At 32.1% G+C, this 19,595-nt stretch overlaps 1 protein-coding gene across 1 annotated transcript in view; it reads right to left on the bottom strand.

The window, feature by feature from the left end:
- Positions 1 to 17,473, bottom strand: part of LOC128174165 (receptor-type tyrosine-protein phosphatase kappa-like) — a 34,745-nt gene extending 17,272 nt beyond the window's left edge. The window contains exons 1-10 of the mRNA XM_052839786.1: positions 17,416 to 17,473; positions 16,748 to 16,845; positions 12,701 to 12,931; positions 11,658 to 11,909; positions 11,414 to 11,551; positions 10,524 to 10,661; positions 9,805 to 9,945; positions 9,153 to 9,290; positions 8,795 to 8,935; positions 4,968 to 5,108 (exon numbers count right to left, since the gene is read on the bottom strand). Of these exons, the coding sequence (XP_052695746.1) occupies positions 4,968 to 5,108; positions 8,795 to 8,935; positions 9,153 to 9,290; positions 9,805 to 9,945; positions 10,524 to 10,661; positions 11,414 to 11,551; positions 11,658 to 11,909; positions 12,701 to 12,931; positions 16,748 to 16,823 (1,396 nt within the window). The 5' untranslated portion in view covers positions 16,824 to 16,845; positions 17,416 to 17,473. The remainder of the gene's footprint in view (positions 1 to 4,967; positions 5,109 to 8,794; positions 8,936 to 9,152; positions 9,291 to 9,804; positions 9,946 to 10,523; positions 10,662 to 11,413; positions 11,552 to 11,657; positions 11,910 to 12,700; positions 12,932 to 16,747; positions 16,846 to 17,415) is intronic.
- Between the last annotated feature and the right edge of the window lie 2,122 nt (positions 17,474 to 19,595).

The following is a 19,595-nucleotide window of genomic DNA, read 5'->3' as shown; positions in this document are numbered from 1 at the left end:
GGCAATTTAAACGAACACGGGATTGCTTCTGATAGAACATTTCTTTTAAAGCAAAACAAAATACTGATTTACGAAGAAGATAATAATATCATCGTGGAGATGATTTTAAAAAAGTGAACTTAATATTAGTTTACGATAATATTTGAATCCAAAGCCGCTTATCTTAAGTTACGGTTATTAGGGATATTAATTATGACTTGCCCCGCATTTCGCATTTTTTATTTGCGAAACATCTACAAACGAAAATATCAAACAGCCTTCAGCAGCAATAACTTATTTATTACAAACACAATTTTAAAGAGATAATTAAATCAATTGTGCTTTAATTGTATAATTTTAATAATTGTTCTCGCTATCTTCCGTGGAATAAAATTGCATGGAAAAAATGTTGTTCAATGTTCATCAAATACGCTGTAGCCTTAGCAATCGAAAATAATCAACAGACTGTTTATTGATAGATTAACACATTAACAAACGTCCAGACCCGCAATGTTAACCATTTTCCATTTGGGGTATTTTGAATCACGGGTGTATGCTATGTGTACATATATATTACATGTAATAGCCATATAGATAAACACTTTAAGTGTTGAATTTTTAAAAGACATTGTGTACATGCAAAGCAATGCAATGCTAGGGCTATTAAATTCGAACACTGTATATGATGAGGGTCGGACTGATACTGGTTCTGCTTGTTCTACAAATGGTGAATGTAAGACGAAGTATTGGGGTGTTATTTTTTATACAAACAACTATTGCTTTCTTGAAAGCATGCATTACTAAACAAAGTATTTCATCGGAAGCATTATTAGTTACCTTAGCTGCGTATATGAAGCTCTAGGTCTGGAAAAATTGACTACCATCCGAAATTATTCATCAAGATCTTTACAGACTTTCAGCTAATATTACCTTAGAATTTGCCGCTGTTCATAAATTCATTAAAAAGACGCACAGATTCAGGTGGTAATATGTCGTTTGATATAGGATTTATGACAAAAGAGACGTTTCTCAATTTTATATCATGTTTCTTGTTATTTCATTACTTATTTATAAACATTTAAACCTGTTGATTCCCAAACATGTTGAGTACATTACCAGGCTCGTTCCGGAGTTAGAATTTTTCTAATTTTCCCTAAAATAGCACGGAAAATGCATTTGAATGCTTAGAAGTAAAGTCATACTATATATTTTCATTTGAACACTTTATATTCAAACAAAAAAGAATCATATTACATAAAAATATAATCATGAGATAACGAAGTGGAAATCTTCACATTGTGAATATAGGAAAAAAAAAAAATGGAAGATATAAGTAGGTCGCGTCTAACTTTTATATTATAAAAGTAATAGCTTTCCTAAAAGCTTGCCTGACTACCCAAATTTATTCAATGGAAGCATGCATGTATCAATTAGGCTATCTTATAAGAGATGATTTTTTATTTTCGCTGTGGGTCATAAATCATTCAACTGAACGTGCAGATTTGAGAAGCAATTTCAATATTTTTCTTCGATCGAGTGCATGTACATGTATATCACTGGAAATTAAACCATTTCATTATTTAAAATCATTTTAGGAATGTACATGTATCAAATAATCTCAAACAGCCAAATTTAAAATTGTATTAGATGCAAAATCAAAGGCATGTTGTTATTTCCAAGCATTTAGGAAAGGATATTCAAGCAAGTACATGTAGCATCGTTTGAAAGTGTGTGTGTGGGATGGGGTAGGTGGACAGCTTCATCCAAAAAATCTTGACAAGCAATTAAAAAAAATGGGGAATTTAGACAATCCTAATCCGTTGGGGGGGGGATATTTTCATTTTAACTTCAATTTAATTCAATTAGAATTACTTATTTTTTGGTTTCATTTATTACATGCGTCGACAAAAGTGGAAGATCCATGATATCTCTATTTTTATATAACCGCAACGGCTGGGATCTCAGATAGATCCATCGGCATAGATTCATAGGGAGGGTGTCAACTAAACACTACACATATTATACTTTGGATTGAATGTTTTAGAAGAAATCTATCGAATTAAAATACACACTTAATTGACTACAATTGTTTAATGTATATTTAGTACGACACGTAAGTGATACCCTTTTCCAGATGAATGAAATCACCAAATTGATCGAAAATCGGGCCACACCCCGCTTCGGCGAATTACCTGCACGTAGCATCTACACTAAATATTCCAATTATATGAATATATATTTGTTTTAATTAATCCAAACTGACAATTCTCTGTTAATGATGATAATCCAACACCAATTATTACGTACATTGTACCGAAATAGACAATGTGAATCATCTTATTGCGATGACACCCCCTTTCGACAGTTCAAATATGGCAATCTATTTTTAAATCAGAATTACAAACGGCATGAAGCCCTTTTACTTGATAACTCTTGCTTATTGTTGCTTATTACATCCCATATAAAGTGTTAATCAATTGTAAATATAAATGTTGACACATTAAAGATGCATTGTCATGACGTCAGGCCAATTTTATTTCAAGCTTGTGGGCGGAATGAAAACAGTTTAACATCTTATATGACATAAAGATAACAATATTCAAGGGCTTTCTGTCATTATCAAGCCATGATAAAAAGGACTATTAAAAATAAGAAAATAGACGATAAGTAAAATGCATTCACGGTATATGTTCACATTGTATGATGTGTCTCAAAAGTTCCTCTTTGGGACTCGTCCACATCCTTCGAACAAATTAATGAATAAGACATTCTGGCGCGGAGTCTTGTAAATGTAATGTCCATTGGTAAGAATGGATTCTTCCTTAAGGGTCGGGGTAGGAATAAAAACCAATTTAATCGGTCAAAGTTTTGAACTGTTCACAACGATATATCAGATCGAATGTTTTTGATCGATTTATAAATCTAAAATACAGTCATTTTTAATCGGTTGACGCGTGAGCATGTATATTTAATAATAATAAATCAACACCAATTATTAATTAACAATGTACAATCAAGTACGCTAATACACAATCTTGTTGCGATGAAATCCCCCCCCCCCCCCCCGGCCATGATACCTTTTTTTAAATCAGGATTACACACGTGCTTCTATGTGCAGAAGACAATCTGGAACTTAACTGTTAACTTTATGTTACCGAAATCATCTCTTTGGAAATGTATTTCTCCTTAAGAAAGTACGTGTAGTAACTGATACATGTAATTGTGAAAACCATAGAGGAATGCATGATCTGCGCATAATAACTGCTTGATACAATATTTCTTTTTTCCATCTTGCTTTAGGTCAATGATAATATGAAAATATCTGCTTGACTTCATAAAAGGAAATTACTCATTTTCTTTATTCCCCTTTTCAATAAACAAAACAAACCAACAAACAAAATTGATTAAGATAAATATAATTATCAAACATAAACCTCAAAAACAAACTACACATTCATCCTTCACCCAAAATATTGCCTTGTCGATATTTGTCATCGTTGTAGACCCGTGCTTGCACGACATAGAACCCCTTGCTGATCAATATTTTCATTATCGCATATAAAGGGAAACAAATATTTTGATCTTGAATTTATTTTGATGTAAAAAAAGAGAAGAAATTAGTTCTCAGTCTCTCTTTACGCTTGTTTGTATCTTGAAGCTTCATTCAAAATTTTATTAGGCCTTTAAATTGTAAAATGCTAACATTGAAAATTGTGCCCCATTTCCTTTTTTTTTTTAAAGGTAAAACTTTATTGATAAAAAAAAACTGATACTTTGAGACAAAAAAATAATTGGCATAATCAATAAGAGTTCGACAATCTCTAACCGCAGGTCTGTAGCTCTTAGTCTGAACAAGAATCGTATGGACGACTTAGGACCAAGATCGTCAATCCAAATTTCTTGAATATTGCCATTTCTTTCGAACGCGGACGCATGTTGGCCAAATACACACAGAGACTAAATAGATCGTATTTTAGGTTTTAACTGCATTTTAAGGTAATAGTGGAATTCCGATAATTTTGAAAATGATTCATTAAGAAAAAATGGCTAAAATTACCGAAAAATTACCGGCATTGGTCTTCCCCATGCGCGGATCTAGAAGAAAAGGGGAAGGGTTCCGGACCCCACCCCAACCCCAACCCCCTAAATTTCTTTCATTTACATGTACATTATAAAATTTAAAAAAAAATATGCCTCGGACCTCCCATGACAAACTCAAATAACCGTCAGACACTCAACCCCCACCCGGAATTTTTTTTTGATCCGCGCATGTTCCCCCTCCTCAAAAAACAAAATGATTCTTCAAACCCCCCTGTAAAATTTCCAGGATCTCCGCATGTTTACTAAAAATTATATTGGGGTTTGCGTTTGATAAAAAATGCGTGTAAAATGTTTTTGATCTTTTTACCTTCATATCATGCATACCCACTGTGTGAATATAATCGTCGTCCTCATTCTGTCTTTATTGAGTAAATTATGAAGATTAAATAAGTTTCTCAAAATAAAATGCAGATGCAAAAAACAACATGCGGCGAATCAAGCCATAGACAGCTTTTAGGGATCTGTATTTGCTTATTTACATGTATTATAGTACTTTGTTTTTTTTACTCGGTGCTTATATCGATTTATCTAATATTGTACCGTGGTGAGGTATCAATTTTTGTATTATGTCAAAATTATGACGCAGCTACGACGGAAGACCTTATCGTTGCTTGCAACGAGCTCGTCTCTAGTTGTAAACATATTTTTCTTGATATAAAACTGTATAACCATATGTGAAAACTCACAACCTGAGTAATTTTTATCCTTAAGGATTCAGTACTAACATACTTGTGCATATTTTTTAACCGTCTTTCTTCAGACGGGAAGCATAAGACTTTTCTATCCGGTTAATGTATAAGAAACAAATAGCATTGATATTTGACAGAGATGCACTTTTTGTAACTGAGTGCTGCGTATTGTTATTGACAATTGCTATAACTTCTTACTAAAATTGCACGCTGTGCCAGTCCATCCTGGTTTGCACCCTCCATTGCACTCTCCTGTGAACCTGTCACACCGATTGGTCACATTACAGTTAACGCTGCATTGATTCTTACAGTCTTTACCATATAACCCTGCATGGCATTCTACAAGCACATTATTGCATATTCTAGTGCATTTGTCTGCTATAACACTACGAATCAACACTTTAACGTAAAGTCCAATACCGTTAATCAATGAAACACAGACGTATTGTTTGTGTATGGTGGAATTGGAATAATTCTAAGAAATAAATATAAATATTAATGACAATGAATATGTATTATTATAACATTAACTCGATCCGGGTGCGTCTTTTTACCCCAATGAACCCCAATGATACCCCAATGAACCCCAATGAACCCCAATGATACCCCAATGAACTTTGAAATACCCAAATGATACTAAGTATGTTCATAATTGATACACTTAATAAATTTTATGTAACAACATGTTACACAAATGAAATTTCAACTACGTGCCGTTTTTTCACCGATTGGGCCATATCTTGTAATGGGAAATGATTAGAATTTTTTAAGCTAAACTTTGACTCAAAGATTGTTTGTGACCTGTAATTATGTCCTGATGGGAGCTTTGGTCATTGGTGCTAGTTCAACATAACTTTAAGAAAAAGAGACATATCGATTCTTTTCCATTAGAGAAAGACTTCAGTTTTAATATTTTCATTTGTGAGATTGCTCGCAGTACCTCTAGTTATTATCAAATGACTATTATTATCAAAGTACATTGTATACATTTATTAAATTATACAAAACATCCCCAATATTAATAACACAATGCACCTTTAACGTGTCGGGTCTAATGATATCTATAAATACTAAGCCAGTAAATTGAATATATACAGCACTGAAAATGGCTAACAACGCGAATTTTCACAATTTCAATTTTTCGTGTCGCTAGCAATTTTTAGTGCTTTATATACGTGCGGACCCATATACGAGAGTTTTTCAGTAATTATTGAGACATTTTCTCTTATTCGTTTAGGAACAAAGATAAGCCCTTGAAATTTCACAAAAATCTAAATAAGGATAAAGTTTATTGATGTGAAAAGTTTTCTGTCTACGGCATGATTAGATCATCCCTAGTTAGCTGTTCAATGTGCCTTGGACCAGTCACCCGGCGCAAGTTCTGCAAATTTTCATTAGGATATCATTTGGTATCATAGGGGTATCATTAGGTGTATTTGGGTATCATTGGGGTAACATTGGGGTTCATTCGGGTATCATTGGGGTTCATTTGGGTATCATTGGGGTATCATTGGGGTTCATCGGAGTAAAAAGACGCACCGACTCGATCCGAAGGATTTTATCAAGTCGAGTTGACAGACACGGATTATCAGATCAAGCATCGAGTTAGATATGGTAATCTGCGTCTGTCAACTCGACGTGATCCGACTCTTCGGGTGAAGTTATTGTTATACTGATGAGTTTTTTATATATCCGTTTACAAATTACAAATAGCATGATATAAAAACCTAATATCCTAAACTGTATTCGTAATTTAGCAGTAAAAACTAAACTTTTGAAGAACTATTTTTTTTTCTCGCGCAATGTTTCTATTCAAATAAGAGCTTCACAGTCATTCAGAGTCGTCATTGTAGATAACCCGGACGCGTTTTCTCGATTTCTGTTGTTTTTCTTCATAGTTGTTGAGAGTTAAGGTGCAATTCATCATCCCTGCGTTCAAAAATAATTTTCGTGTAGATGATGATTAATGAAATGTTGAATTTGACGAGATCGCTGACATCGGAGTGGAAATAATGGAATTCGGGTGCAGATTTGAACATTGCGGGTAAGTCAGACTTGGACATAAATGTATGTCATTTTTTTGGTGTTTGGAGCATTATCTTTGTTTGATAAAATATTACTCCTTTTTTCTTTTCTTTTTTGCATTTCAACCGAGTCAATTGGGTAATTGTTGATACTTTGGACCTTTTTGGACCATTTATTTGTTGAATAGTAGTAGGGTAATGCCAGCGTGAATCAATTCGGTGCATGCAGTTGTTCGTGCTGAATGATTTGTCATCCTCCCTGGTAAATGAGCACGGTTTGTCATATCCCGCAGAATTGACCAAAGTGTTTTTTATCCTAAAGGTTTTTTTTCGTACCAAATGGAAGAAAAATGGAGACCGTTGTGATTGATGGCAATTAAAAGGGACCATCAAGGGTCATGGTGGAAGGAGGCCTATGATCCCTAAAAGCCTTATATGCTGCAGCGGGGCAGTTCAAAGGATGATCTGGAGTTGAGTACTGTTTCGGTCGGGATACCCTTAGATAAGTAAGTTCGCCTGTTCTGGTTTTTGTCTCGCGTTCAGTAAATTCCAACTACCTCTGCCATGTTCATCTTCCTCTAAAAGCTGAATATTAGACCATTTAATGTTATAATTTTCACCTCCCCCCTCCCCCGAATTCCAAACAATATGGTATTTTGCAGACACAATTTGTTAAGTAATGTCTTTGGGCTATGTAAACAATAGCAACCTTTCTCTTGTAAAATATTCTTCTCAGATTTTTAAGAGGGTCTGCTGCATTTGATAAATTGCCTTTTTATTCTTCTTTTTAATTCTTTACGTTTGGAAGTAAGATCTGTTTTGCTTGTAGAAGACTCCCTGTATGTGATTAAACTATATGGACACTTTTTTCGCTCTCACAGAAACCTGTCAATGGACCCATGGTAATTGGTTAATGTATCTGGCTCATAGTCTGACCCATCAGCTTTTCGGATTGAAAAACGAAATGACCCTAAGTAATTGACAAGCTTACCAGGCTGCATTTCAGTGATGGCACGGGTTTCATTCCCTGGATTACGATGGAACCACACATGGAACTGTTTTACAGCTGATTGTCTTTTTCTTTCAGTGTTTCTATTTTTCATTTGTTGAATAAAGTAAACTTTTGTCTGATTATTAATTTCAATAAAGGTTGAAATATTCCTATTTTTGACCGATTTTCTATGATGTTTCACTCACTTATTCCTCATCTGCATACGTAATTTGTCAAAATCAGATGGTTTGATATCCAACAATTTGTTACTTTTCTGATCTGCATCCTTTTCTAGTAAACCAAAACTACCATTGTAACAATACTTGGTGTTGTGTGTAGATCAGTCATCGATATTTGCCATTTTGATGTCTGTTTATCAACAAACGGCCTCTTAATGTTTTTTATTATTATCGTTCTTTTTTTTTTATTTCGTAAATGTGTCTAACTTACAAAACCACGAAATCCAGCAAAAAATCATGAATATGGAAAAGTATCTTTATCTAACTTAAATTCTGTGCAGACACATTATAATGATTTGTGGTGCGTTTTGCATCGGCTTCTTTGCATTCACATCAAATACTTCCGTTTAGTTGGTCTAGGCCAAAAGTAGTTCACACAGGAATATTCAATGTGTTCTGTTCATTACGTCATCAGTTTTAGAGAGCAGTGGTATGAAATCAGAAAATCACAGTGTGGTGATCCGAAAAATCGGATCACACTCTATAAAGCTAACAGTATTATGAAAGGGAAAATCGTTTGATATATAATAATAAATATCTAATTTTTTAATTGCTGACAATTATATAGATATAGACAATTAAAAGTAAGAACGAATCATTTTTGCAATATCTTGAGGTGATCGTTACGGTAGGGGCTCTATCAATTAATTATCAATGATTATCTGTGATAAAGCCTCCAGGCCTTCTTAGGTTACCACATGATACTTAAATGTCAGAGAACGACTCCCTATTCCTTGACATTAAACATGCTCTTACTTAATATAAACTTGCCTTGATCACACATGTTTCCTGCCCATCCTTGTTTACAACCCCCATTACAATGTCCAGTAACTCTGTTACACTGGTTGGACACAATACACTGCGTGTTGCATTTGTAGATGCAGTTCTTTCCATAGTTGCCTAACATACATTCTACAAAAAGCATAAATTATGTAAAATAAAATTTGTGATACTTTTTTCTTCACATGCTATGCCTTCTATTACAATTGTTCAATCAAAATAGGTTTTATCAAGCTGTAGCTTGATTTATAAATTCGCATTTCTGTAAATAGCCAAATAAAATTCATATATAGTATAGCGATAAAACGTGTCACACTACCTATTTCTTACATTTTCCTAAATTGTTTACCTCTTTGGCATTTTTCTCCATACACCCCGTCATCACACCCATGGGGACATGTACCATCGATGTTGTGGCATGTTTCTTTGTTTCTACAGGAGCCACAGATAAGAGCACATCTGGGTCCATAAAAGTTTTTCGCACACACTAAAATGTTATACATTTAAAATTTGACATTCAAAGTATCTTAAGCAATTTCTGCCATGTTTAACTTGGTGTTATTTCATAAATATTGCGCCGACTGAGGTTAAACAAATAAGAATTTTACAAGATTTATATCCTATCGCTAAACCATTTATAGCTAAAGATAGTTTCAGAAATTGTGCAAACATGAATAAAAAATTAACATGTTCAACACTAGTGGTATCTATGTATATTGCAGACATTAAAGATGTGTCTTTTTTGCTATATTGTTCTTTTTCATTTTTGCATGATATTTTAATGTGTGTTTTTTGTGTGTGTTGGAGGGGTGGGGCTATTTCAAATTTCAAAATTAACGTCTATAGAAATAGTAAGCGGGAAAAAATATCAAATGTGTGATGTGCGATAATTACATGTATGTGATTTATGTGGACGAAAACTTCAAAATTTCTAATAAAATATCAACTAAAATATAGCATTAGTAATTGTACAAAAAAGCAACTGTTATGCATGCACTTACTCTGGTCACATTTGTTCCCTGTCCATCCAGGTTTACACCCTCCGTTACAATGTCCTGTAAATCTATCACAACTTGCAGAATTCATGCAGTTTTCACTACATTTGTTTAGGCAGTCTTTCCCAAAGAATCCAGGTAAACATTCTGCAACATTTGTATCAAGTGTTCAATGTTATATAAGTTCCTGGTGGGTCATTTTATTCGATTCCGTGTGAACTCATATAACATAATTGTACATCCTCAAAAATCATATATAAGCGTTATATATCATTTATTTTTTTTTTTTTTTTGCAAAATCAATAAAATTTGTCCTTAACTCATTACAAACTTAAATAATTTTTTTTCGTTGAATGACGCATAGTATTTCTTTTTTCTCTAGTATATAGTTTCATCATGAAAAAAATACCTTTTAAACATTCTAGGCAATGTATTAAGCAATCTAATTAAAATTATATGTTCTGAATCCGCTACCGCTTAGATACGGTAGCGGATTCAGAACGTCTAATTTTAATTAGATTGTGTATTAAGCAAATAATTAAAGTGCTCCTTTTTATAAAACTATTTTTGGACACAATTATACATATGCACTGGTGGAAAAAGCCATTTTTAAGATTATGTAATACATACATACTTTTTAACAAATGGTTTTTGACAAATAATTCAAAATAATAACTGTCAACAAGTGGTTTTTTTTTTCTAAAAGAAAGTTTTAATGTTATTACCGTCGTTGCATTCTTCGCCCGACACTCCTGCATCACATCCATGGAGACAAGAACCGTTTACATGTTGACATGTTTCCCCATTACTACAGTTACCACAACGCAAAGAGCAGTCTTGTCCGTATGTCTTATAGTCACAAACTAAAATAATGATTTCTCCAACCTGAGTTTTACTTTGCATAAAACATACACATTTATATATTAATTACAAATACGTAAAAAAATTAAAACGCAAAGAGAGTCTAATATTTTCATATTTCTAGCACCCATTACTAATATCTGTAACATGTACACTGAAACATAATCGTATTACTTGAAACCCTTCGATCAAATTAAGAAACATAAAAGGTTAAAGAAAGGTATGGGCAACGGCAGTTTCTATCAGCTTCTTTAATTGGTTACCTAGAGTCTTACGAATGTATGTATTAGGGACAGCTGTGTCTTGATAAATAAAGTTTTTTGAAACCCTTTTTAAAGAGACGCGTAAACGCTTAACGCTCTATGTTCTATGTAACTAGACTTTTATGCAACTCGTTGCATAGTCAAAGTGATATCTATGATGAATCGAATTTGAACAAAAATGACAAATTATTTTTTTGTAATGAAGTTTTTTTTATTTAATGACGCATGCATTTACTGAATTTTGATATAGAGTCGGACAGGAAACGACATATTTAATGAAAATAATTGAAAGAAATGGTATCCTAGGATAGCAAGGACAATAAATTGTTATACACTAAAACGATGATTGTTTTTCTTAGCTTGTTCAAGCCCCTACAACTCAAAATTAAATCTTAATGCGAATCTTTCCAACAACTTAAAATCTAGCTTGCTAACCGCTTTACAGTACTTTAAAAGTACATTAATTTGAAAAATAAAGAACACGTGCATACCCTGATTACAAGATAATCCGTAATATCCAGGAACACAGCTAGTACAGTGACCAGTGATGAGGTTACATTGTGTTTCTCGGCAATTAGAAGGACATCGAAGTGTACAATTGTCACCATAAAACCCTTGCCTAGAACATCCTAACATACAAAAATGGTATGTTTTCAACATCATAATACACATAATTAAGTGATCTTTTAACACACAATCTTAACAAAATTGGAATCAAAGGTCTGTACCACTCACCATAAACTTCCACCTCACATAGTTCATTGTATGCATACGATGAATAGTAACTAGGGTATTTAACACCCTGTTTTCGTTCGTTGTAGTAGATGACGAAACGGCCCCGAATAGAACATTGGATTTTCTGATTCTCTGATGGGGTTCTGTTCACAGTCTGTATCTCATGAAAACAAAGATGACTTCCGTATTTCGAGGTTGTGTTTGAAACGTAAAGAAAGAATCCAGCAATTCTTGACGTGTACGACGTTGGCACTAATTAAATAAAATTGCTTTTCAATCGTTACCATCAACACTTAATAGAACCAGTTGTTAATTCACTATCAAGAGAAAAAAAGATACAAAAAGAGGCTCTTTAAAATTTAGATTTATAAAATGTGCGTATATTTGCTAAAAGAGTAATATATTGAGGTTTCTTAGTGCAACTGTTTTAATGACAACTATTGACGTTGCTGAAAAACAAAATGAAATATTAATACACCTATTTACAAATGTAATATCGGTTCAAATATTCAAAGGGCAGGTATAATAATATTTATGAATATTTTGATAAATGTATACAATTTGTGTTTGAATCATCTTTCAAGATGTTTTTGTTCATCAATACTAATTATTATGATTATTTGAAATGTATTATTAAGGGACAACGTATAAATGCATCGTGATCAATCAGCTATGTTGACAATTAGTAGTATGTATATGTGTAAATTCAATGATATGTCGAGGTCAATATACACATTGAGGTAAAGAGGTTGACAATTAGTAGTATGTATATGTGTAAAGTCAATGATATGTCGAGGTCAATATACACATTGAGGTAAATGGGTTGACAATTAGTAGTATGTATATGTTTAAAGTCAATGATATGTCGAGATCATTATACGCATTGAGGTAAATAGGTTGACAATTAGTAGTATGTATATGTGTAAAGTCAATGTCTCTAGAGATGTTATAATTATCTGCTACATAATTATATCCTTTCTTCTGACTAGCAAAACTACATATAAAAATCCCATTGGCAATGAGCATTCAAATTTTAGATTTACTTTGGAAGTTATCTGTCCTGTAGTAAATATCAATGTGGCTGATGCTGACAATATCCCCCAAATCTACTCTCCACTCAGCTGTTTTCCTGTAGTTGTCTGATATCGTACACTGATTTCCACTTGCACCACGATCGTTGTACGAACCATCTACAGCATTCTTACTACCCCAGTTCTGTGTTGGTTTAATCCAAGGAAATTGCTCCCACGTTGGTCTCCCTAGTGCTAAATTTTCTATACAAAAAATAAGGTTCAATATTTTTTTTCTTTTGAATGCAACAACACAAGATCAGGAAAAAAAGAGAAATCTACTTAAATTTATTAGAAAGGAAACATTTTATTTATATCAATACAGTTTAAATATTCAGTTTGGATACAAAAGATTCGGAGCAATGACATGTTTTGTATATCAAAATTTCAGTTCAAAACAACATTGCCTATTAAAAATGGTATTGTTGAAATTACATCTGCATTACGATTAATGTACACCAATCTTTAGATTTCACTAAGGTACATGTATAAGAACTTTATTTTCCTACCGTGAATAAGATTTATGACTATAATAACTACCAAATTTAAATTAAACAATGCTTGCATGAGTGAGTATTCAGTAACTTGTAACCGATGGCATTCCTCTCTTAAGCAAAGTTATAAACAAACACATATTGGTGTTTTGAAGCAGTAAGATTTCGGTTATTCGTTTAGGATTTGAACATTGGTTTTTATCTAAAATATATTGCCGGGCCTTTATATATGATCATCATTTAAATTCACTTGAATATTATATGTTGAATTACCTCTAAACAAACACCACACATATCAATTTTTGGTTGAATTCTTTTTGCAATATGTTCTTCTTGAAAAAATGTCAAAAGACCTTAAATAGATAACGTCTTTAGAACATACCTTTATGCGCACACATATATTGATTTTAAGATATTTTCATTATAAAGACATACATTTGGACAAAATAGGGATGCATAAATTTCAAATCAGGATACACAAGTGACAATTGTTCAAATAACATCGATAAAAAATCAATTTGAATTTCAAAGATGGAAAATGCACTCATTTGATAAAAACATATTATAAAGAATGTTTCTTTAGTTTTGAGTAGACCCCAAAAAGACATGGTGTGATTATAATGTTTTATCAATACTGTTTGAATTGCTATACTTTCTCTAAGAATGTATATCAAATGTATTCGAAACAAACAGAAAAGAACAGTCAAAACTATTTTACTCCTACTTATTATTGCACTCTACCTTGTATTGATATGACCAATTGATTTGGATATTTTTTTCGATATCAAGATGTCGGTCGGGGGACAAAAATATAGCTTACCTGAATAGTGATATTACCCAATAAGACAAGTTAATATTAGGAACATACGTTGCAATGTGAATTTTATGTAATATTTAACACATCAAAATGTAGATATCCTCTATATCATATATGATTTTTGAGGCTATATTTTGGTCTTGCAAGGAAGATAGTTTGATAAAGATAAACACGCTCTCCCCTGTTTTAGGAATATAATTATTCCTGGCAATTGCAATTTTCTAAAATAGTTTAGCAATTTGATGGAATTTATTTGCAACTTCACTTATATATTTAAAAGTACAAAAATAAATATAAAAATAATTACAACATAAACCTTCCTAGCATTGTTATAATTTTACATAGCAATATTATAATTTTATGAAAATATTGATAAAATCAACACTTCAAAATTTAAAGTTTTGATTCGTAAATTTGAACAGAATGAATACCATATAAAATACTCAATGATTCTTTTTTTTTAATATTCCATATATCAATTTTAGGTTTTACCTATGAACACAAACACATGTCATGGCCACTTTCTTTGCATTTCATTGTGACACAACATAAGATTCCCCCCTATCCTTGTTTCTGGAATTGGGAATTTAGTGACAGATTCTATTTTGAAGCATCATCAATATAAAACATTCTTTTGATTTTTTAATTTAAATTTACAGAACAAAGATAGTCATATATTTATGATTATATTAACCACTCATGATTTGTACATCTACATTTTCAAAGTTTAAACCACTAAAATTCTCCCAATTTCTGTGACAGAATTTATAGCACGGTCATGTGACAACAATCGACCAATAATATGCATCGGAAAATACGTTATCATAATAATGTTTATTATGTTATACTTTATAATCTATAATAACTGTCAAGTGATTAACAAAAGTAACATGATAAACGTCCTGTTCTCCTTCATGACTATTATGAAATAAACTAAACGTGCTTAAATTTTGCTATTTTTAGTTTTGAAATGTTACGAGTTTTTGATTTTACCAATTACAAAACTTAGGTAAAACGACTGCATTTTATAGAATATTAACAGTGTAACATTTCTTATAAAAGACTGTGAGCCATGTCATCAACATGTATCTGCTTTTTCTCATTCTTATAACTCTAAAAATATATGCACTGTTCTCCAACATTAAAGGGGAGGGAAATTAAAAATATGTTGTACAATAAATCAATTAATTATCATCTACTATAATTGTAAATCGTATTTACTTTCATTAAAAAACCCCGGAACAATGAATAAATCAAGAAAATCGATCGCTTAATTCAAATTTCCCGCCGCAATGGGGGCCGCCATTGAAATTTAATCTATGACGTCACACCATCTATTCCGGTTTGTCTTATCAACATAACATCATAATATTCGCTCTAAATGACAAGTTCTGGAAAATTTAAAACAATATTGATTTGATACTGTTCTTCTACCTTTGCAAACTACAAACTAACGTCAAATGGAGCATGTTCGTTGAAATCTAAAAGCGGGGGTTAGTGTCGGAGAAATCTCCGCGTAAATGTGGAAACTGTCAACAGATGCCAAGTATAATAGAAAATGTCTGCCGTCGTTATTTCGACATGGTAATTCCGACTTTAAAGAATGCGTTTTAAACATCCCCATTACAGTTATTACATTTATTCAGTTTGCGAAGAACTTGACTTAGAATAAAAAAAAATAATCGAGGTCATGTTCAACTTTGAATGATAGCAGATTAACAGCTGTCATTTATTTATGAAAATGCATAAATTTATGCATACAATGAAACATGTATTTATTCTTTAGATTGACGTGTGAACTCAGACATTATCAATTTTGTTTAGTCGATTATTTGAGTAACAAAAAGGCATACACCAGCGTTAATTATATTCAGAACACTGTGTACATTCATTTGTATATGTAAACCAAACCGGAATAGATGGTGTGACGTCAAAACCACTTTATTAAAATAAATAAATTATGTTTTTGACTTTCCTTTCCCTTTAAACAAAGGTAACACGATAAAAAAAAACAGCGAATGCCTTATTAAAAGATTTGATCCCGTACCAACAAAGTTCATATCCCGGTAATTTTTTACCATTGCTTTTTATTTCTTAAATTTACGTTTAAGAAAGGCAAATTGGTCAGAATTACCAATATAATCGTTTAGATATATCGACACAATCCTGTTTTTAGGTTAATATAATGTAACCGTTACATTTTAAGCGCTTGGGTACATGTAGTCAGTGTGACATCATTAACAATTTCACACAGAGTTGAATGTTTTTGCTATTTTTTGGGTGCATATAGGGAAACATATTTGCAAATGTAAATATTTGACACTCTATCTAAAATACATGGTCACTATCTTAAAATATTCGCCATAAATTTTGGCGAGGGAAAAAACAAGTGACAGAGGGCGAAGCTTGGCAAGTCATATTAACGTTTGCGACCTGGGCCGTAATTTTGCTTATATGTCAATACAATTAACGTGTATTTTGTTTAAACTGCAACATAATTTAAGCCTCAAACGAGCCATTTCCAACAAATTTTGCTGCATATTTGCAGTTGAAAGAATGACTCCATTGCGTAAACGAAGCAAGAGAGAGTTGACGTCACAATGTATCTAAAATGCAACATACATTAACTTTTTTTAACTTACAAATATAATATCCTTAAAAATGGCCTAATTAATAAACTTAAACACAGAATATTTTAAAGACACTTACTTAGGCTAGAGACGAAATGTACGCACAAGAGACAATCACTGACAGCAAAGAATATAATCAGTCTGCAGAATTCCATATTTAGCCAATAAACTTCATGACTGATATAAAAGAACAAAATTGAAATTTTATTAGTTACAAAATAGAAACAGAATGGACAAGTATTATTTTACTTTGCTAAACTGTAGGCTAAATGATATAATTGCATATCTTTACATGTGCACCTAAATTGTTATGCATGATTAAACGGCAAACAATACAAATAAATACACATACTGTACACAATAGCATTTAAATTTATTTAACTGAGATCTCTCAACCATAGAGCAGGTTGCGTGCAAAAAGCTTCCTTGTATATTTACTTAAGTGCACTACTGATATTTTATAAAGATTAATATGAAATCTATTCATTGACATATTTGTGATAAAGAAAAACAGAGGAAACAAGTTTAACCCTGATATTTAGTGTAAATAGTTAATATAGAAGGCAGATATATATAAAATAGATAATACATTAGATCTGACACATTCAATTAACATTTGAATTGCCGTACATCACTCAGATTAACTTACGTAAGACCATCTCAGTAAACAATTTCTCCTTTAAAAGGAACAACGCTCTCATTATGCTTTCATTGTCGAGATTTTAGTTTAAGAATGTAATATCTTACCATTCAGAAGACAGGTATCACGCACAGAAATAATAAGATTCCTGCCCACTGACAGCCGCCAACAAGGAAGTAGTTATTTATAGAAATGCATTATAGCATGTTAGAAAGAGGAAACACGCTTAGAGTTTATACTCCTTACATGTGGGAATCAGTTTCACATGCCTTAAAGCTGTATTACATTGTCTGCGTCTGTCACATATATATTAATGTAACACTTGCACTTGTTTTTGGCCATGCGAAATATTCTGCTTATCAAAGAAAATAAAAACAACCCCTGAAAAAAAAAAACCCATAAAAACAAAAACATTTGAAAATATCACGACAACCCCCCCCCCCCTCCCTTAAAAAAAGAAAAGAAAAAAGAAAAGAATAATAAACCAAACAAACCAACAAATGGACAAATGAGAAATACAACGGCTCTTCGTGATAGTTTCCGTATACTAGGGATAAATAACAGTTTATATAAGGAAATAACCTATCCTTATCGAATTTTTCAATTTCAATGAATTACTGTTTATGAAGTAATAGTAATAATGTTTGTTGATGCAAAACTGTATTTACTATAAGTACTTAAAGTGGTTTTTTTTCCTTTATGTATGTACTCCCAGAAACCTTCCGTACATATCTTCCCTAATTGGAGAGATGGGTACTTCACTAACTTTCAAGGAGAAGGACTAAAACATGCTACATAGAATTATAAAATAAATTTCCTAAATGGATTATATGTATGTAAACGAAATTTACCGAAATAAACGATGATGCAGAAAAGTAAAGAATAATATAAATTCACACATTAACCATAATGTGTTACATAATTTTTTCCTTTTTAACATCACATTATGAAGTCATTTGTATTTAAAACTTGCAAAAATACACAGTTTGAAATGATAATTCATTGCATGAGCCTACTGAGCGATTTAGACGATTTATGCCATTTTATGATGAAAGCTACTCTAAGCTTGGATTAAGTAGTAAATAAGAATATAAACATACTATATGGCAATTCGTGTTTGTAATGAATGTCACTTTGTTAAGAAAGTGTGCAATAACTGTTGCAATCAGCTAACTCTTTTTGGGTACTTTATATTGGTAGTGTTTTACATGTATACTGTTTGACCGCATATTTCGCCGCGCAACACCGATTTATTTTTTATTACATACTTTCATCATAGTGGGTAAATAGCATCAGATATAAATCAAAAGTTCGTATTATAGTATTATACGACTGAATGGTAAAATAAAAACAATCTATCCTTCTGTTTTCAATAAAGCAGAAGTGAGAAAAGAACTACATTGCACAATGTATGTACCTGTCCCTCCTGGTAAGGCAAGTAACAACTTGTCTTTGTTTGTAAGGCACATTATATTGATAGCATTTTCAAAGAACTAGGTTTCGATTCTACACATAATAATCCTACTTACACCCATTGCAGCCTTTCTAAGCAGGGAAAACTTCAAAATCATGAATTGGTTATGGATAATTTTTGCATCCCATATAAAAAAATGAATTTGATTAACCTTATTTGTACTAATCCCGAAGCTTCACAAAAGTCCTTACAAACAGAGATATATAGCTGACTGACGTTTTTCATACTACTTGTTAGACTATAATTAATCATCTAATTGTCTACGGACTTTTCCGAGTTTGTTTTTTTTTCAATTACGACAGGGAGCACATTAAATTAACGATTAAATTTATATTGATTTTACACGAAAGTGTACATGTACATGAACCCATAGGTATTAAATGAATTAATATATGCATAATATCTCAAGAGAAGTCATGCACATTTAGACTATTTTTGTTTCTGCAAACAACCAGTATTTTTCCAGCTACACAAGGTACATGTATGCCGGAAAAATAGGTTTAATTTTTATGGCACCAATTTAACGGGCAGGTTAACCTTGTGTATCTTTACGCCACCTTTCAGTTGACTAAATGTCAAAGCTTTTTTCCTGTGAAAAATATAAGATTTTTAATGATATGACCTTTTTTGAAAAACTTATTTTCAACAATATTTTAGGACTTAATTGCTCGGACAATTTTTTTTTATGATGTGAATAAAATGAAGATAAAAGAAAGTTGTTAATAGGCTATCCCAATATTTTGTTTATCCTTCAAGTACATTGGCCCTGCTAATAACAAGCATAAATTGATATAAGTAACTACACAGACGTTC

This window comes from Crassostrea angulata, chromosome 2, assembly GCF_025612915.1.
Source record: "Crassostrea angulata isolate pt1a10 chromosome 2, ASM2561291v2, whole genome shotgun sequence".
NCBI classification, from domain to species: Eukaryota; Metazoa; Mollusca; class Bivalvia; order Ostreida; family Ostreidae; genus Magallana; species Magallana angulata.
Note: the sequence above shows the minus strand (reverse complement) of the source record. Positions and strands in the feature narration are given on the sequence as shown.